Genomic DNA, 4,028 nt, shown 5'->3' with positions numbered 1-4,028 from the left:
GCTGAGAGAGAAAGGGGGGGGGGGGAGGGAAGGGGAGAGGGAGAGGGAGAAGGGAAGCCGTCAGGTCCGGGGACTCAAACCGTGGTTGGCCATGTGGGAGTGTCCAGCACTTTAACCACCATGCCTCCTGCTGGTCCCCCAGACCTTTTATTTATAGTCTGAGAACTGATCTCAGCTGTGGACATTATGTATTGGGCAACTCAAAGTTTTCATGGGTCTGCACCTGAGTGAGTGAGCATGAGAGTGCCACACTAGTGATTTTTGGATTAAAAATAATTTTAGCAAGTAGCAGATTTGCGAATATAGAATCGATGAATAATGAGGAGTGACTCTGTGTGTGTATGCACATTTATCCTGTTTTTGGACTGTTTTTCTTAATAGTTACTGGGTTAATTCCCCGGAAATTGATCTATAGAGTCAATGCAAATATAGTAAAAAAATCCCAGCAGCCTTTTCTTTTTTTATTTTTTCGAGAGGGTTTTTGCTATAGGGCGTGTGTGCTATCCAGGTAGACAGAGAGACAGAAAGTGAGAAATCGCTCCCCGGGGGGATGGCCACGCCGCAATCCCTTCTCCTCCACTCTGTTCTTGAGATCCTGGGCACGCATGCACAAACGCCTGGCATGAGTTTAAGTCACCGTGTCCAGGACTCCAACCGCCGTCGGCTATGTAGGAGTCCAGCGACATAGCCATTACGCCAACTGCTCCCCCCGCCCCCGCCAGCAGCCTTTTTTGTATAAATCGACAAACTTACCATAAATTTTAAGTGGAAATGTGAAAGACATACAATAACTAAGGTAATCTTTAAAAAGAAAATTTGGAGAATTAGATTTCAAGACTAAATTATTACTGTAGTAATCAGGACAGTGTGGTATTGGTATCAAGATAGACGAGTCAATGGAAGGGAATCGAGGGTGTTCCTCATAGTTTAAATCTGCTGCTAGCATAGCAAGACTTGCTATGGGAGGAGGAACATGAATGTCTCCCTTAGTTTGGTCTTTAGTCATCTTATTTAACTTTTAAAATGTGAAAAAGCTTTTGGGAAACTAACTGCTGCTTTGTTATCTAGGCAGATCCGGTCAGAAAACAAAGAGAAGAATGCAGTGATGTCTTTTACAGTTACAGACGAGCCTGTCTATATCGACTTGACTTTGTCGGAAAACAAAGAAGAGGTAAATGGCCTGATTTATGAGAATTTATTTTTGGATTTTATAAACATTTCTTTAAATGGAATGTTTAATGATTTGGAAAAGAGAGGACAAGAGGGAGTAACAACAAAATGTAACAGAAATCTTAGGCTCTCTGAGGCGACTCTTAAGTCTCTGAGTTGAATGGGAGGGAAGGGAAAACTTTGTATACTAAGGTGGTACATTTTGGAATTAATCAGGTGAATTAATAACTTGCTGAGAGGAATTTTTTTTGTAGGAGTGTATGGTTCGTCTACAGATGCATTTTTATGGTTTTATAAGTCTCTTGTATGTGCTAAGGCACATTTTGTTATAAGTCATATTCTGTTGCTTTATTGTATTTTAGAATTTTTAAAAAGATTTATTAAATTTAATTTTGGTTTTTATTCCTTTTTCTTTTTCTTTTTTCTTTTTTCTTTTCTTTTCTTTTCATTTTTTTTTTTTTTTTTAATTTGTTATAGGGCACCTGAGCTCAGAGAAAGAGAGAAAGTGAGAAAGCAAGCTGCCAGGTCTGGGACTTGAACCATAGTCAGCCATGTGGGAGTCCAGGACCTTAACCTTAACCACCATGCCACCTGCTGGCCCCATATTTTAGTTTTTTGTGTAGCTATTAGTGAATTGATGATTATAACATATGTTCAACATTAAATTAACTTGATGTTGTTGAAGTACTTCATGTTTCTGTTTGACTAAAGTTACGTAAGATTTCAATTTGGACGAAATCCTACTTTTTCAACAAAGGCTAAGGGTACTTTTTATTTTTAAATTTATTTCTTCCATGAGTAAGAGACAAACAGAGACAGACAGAAAAATACACAAAAAGACAAAAGACATCCCCAACAGGGCCTTGATACTGCATTCCGGTCTGGGCCCATCCTTAGCCAACCCCCATCATGGGTGCACATGTACTCAGGGAAGTCTCTATACACAAACCTTGAACCTTCCCATGTGGGTCAGCCTCACCGGGCAGTGTGTGTGTGTGTGTGTGTGTGTTTTAAAGAATTATGTATTAATTATTCATTTTATTTTGACCTGTGAGAAGAGACACATGCCCTATAGCAAAAACCTCCCCCCCCCCAAAAAAAAAAAAAAAAAAAAAAAGAGACAGAGGGAAAGCGAGAAAGTAAGCTATCAGGTCCTGGACTCAGCCATGTGGAAGTGTCCAGTGCCTCAGCCACCACACCATCTGCTGGCCCTGCATGGTGTTTTCTTTGAGAGAGAGTTTTGTTGCAGGGCGTGTGCATTTGCTGGAGAGATAGAAACAGAGAAACTGAGAAATAACGCCCTGAATGGGGATGGCCATGTTGCAATCCCTTCTCCATTCTCTTGGTATTTTGGGCATGCACACGCATGTACCCGGCGTGAGTTTTCAGCCACTGAATCTGGGACTTGAACTGTGAACCGTGATCAACTACATGGGAATCCAGCAGTGTAACCATTATGCCATCTGCTGGTCCCAGAGCATTGTGTTTTACTGCTGTGCCATTGTCCAGCCCCTTTTAAAAAATATTTTTAAGGTATTAAAGCAAGTGTAATAGCTCAGGAAGTTCTAATTATGGCACTTAATATAAAATTGTAGTTATAGTAATAGTTTAAAATTAAAATTCCAAAGCAAAACCTTGATTATGGTATTGTAGAATAGTCTTAATGTTTTCCTAAGAAGTTACCAACCTTTCTGGATGGTTTGGGATTGGGTTTGGATATCTGACAGTAGGGGTTGTGAAAGGGGGAAGTAGAAAATGTAATGGAGGAGAAATGATCTCTTGGCAATTTTTCTTTAATTCTGTCTTTTTAATTTAAATTTTGCCCGAGAGCACAGGGTCATTCTACAGTCCCTTCTCTTCTATTTCTCCATCCTGTTGGAATTTGGGGCATGTATTTACACGTGCCTGGTGTGTTTCACGTCACTGAGTTGGGATTCTAACTGTGCAGTCAGCCCTGTAGGGTCTCTTTGTCCCCTCTTAAACACTAGGCCACAGAGCCATCCCCAGAGTGTACTAGTCACCTTTTTATTTGTTTGTTTGTTGGTGGGTGCGTGTCATCAGAGAGAGTGAGCAAAATAGAGGGAGAAAGCACCCCCAAAGGGATGGAGTATGGTCATACCTCAATCTCTTCTCTATCCTGCTGGGATTTTGGAGAGGCATGAATACATGTCAAATGTGTTTTTCAAGTCTCCATGGCTTTTACATGGATTGACATAGTCGGCTATGTGGGATTTGGCTCCCTTAACCACTAGGCTATGGGGCCAGTCCCTGACAACTTTTTGTATGCTGCTAAGCCTCATAAAGAATTAAATTTCTGGGACCAGCAGATGGTGTGATGATTCCATTGCTGGACTCCCATGTGGCCAACCATGGGATTATGGTGTGTCCGTCTCCTCTGGGTGAGGAGATTTCTAGCTTTCTGTCTCTGTCCCCCTTTGTCTCTCCAGAGGAGTGCATGCACCCTATAGCAAAAATAAAAGAAAGAAAGAAAGAAATTTCCTGTGCCAGAAGGTGGCATGGAGATTAAAGCAACTAGATCCTAGGTGGCTGATAGCACTTAGAATCTTTTTTTTTTTTGAAGAGGTTTTTGCTATAGGGCGCGTGCGCTCACCAGACAGAGACAGACAAAAAGTGAGAAATCACCCCCGGGGGGGGATGGCCTCGCTGCAATCCCTTCTTCTCCATTCTCCTCTTGGGATTTTGGGCATGCACACAGACGTGCCAGGTGTGAGTTTTAAGCCACCGGGTCCAGGATGCGAACCACGGTCCACTACGTGGGAGTCTAACGACATAGCCATTACGCTAACTGCTGGTCCCAGCACTTAGAATCTTTTTTTTTTTTTTTTTTGGGTGTTTTT

General features: G+C 41.7%; 1 protein-coding gene across 1 annotated transcript in view; it reads left to right on the top strand.

Moving 5' to 3' along the window:
• Nucleotides 1–4,028, top strand: part of WDR43 (WD repeat domain 43) — a 62,254-nt gene that overhangs the window by 35,853 nt on the left and 22,373 nt on the right. Inside the window, exon 6 of the mRNA XM_006162123.3 lies at nt 1,069–1,171. Within this exon, the coding sequence (XP_006162185.1) occupies nt 1,069–1,171 (103 nt within the window). The remainder of the gene's footprint in view (nt 1–1,068; nt 1,172–4,028) is intronic.

Source organism: Tupaia chinensis, unplaced genomic scaffold (assembly GCF_000334495.1).
Source record: "Tupaia chinensis unplaced genomic scaffold, TupChi_1.0 Scaffold139757_1, whole genome shotgun sequence".
NCBI classification, from domain to species: Eukaryota; Metazoa; Chordata; class Mammalia; order Scandentia; family Tupaiidae; genus Tupaia; species Tupaia belangeri.
This window is presented reverse-complemented; position numbering and strand designations above follow the sequence as displayed.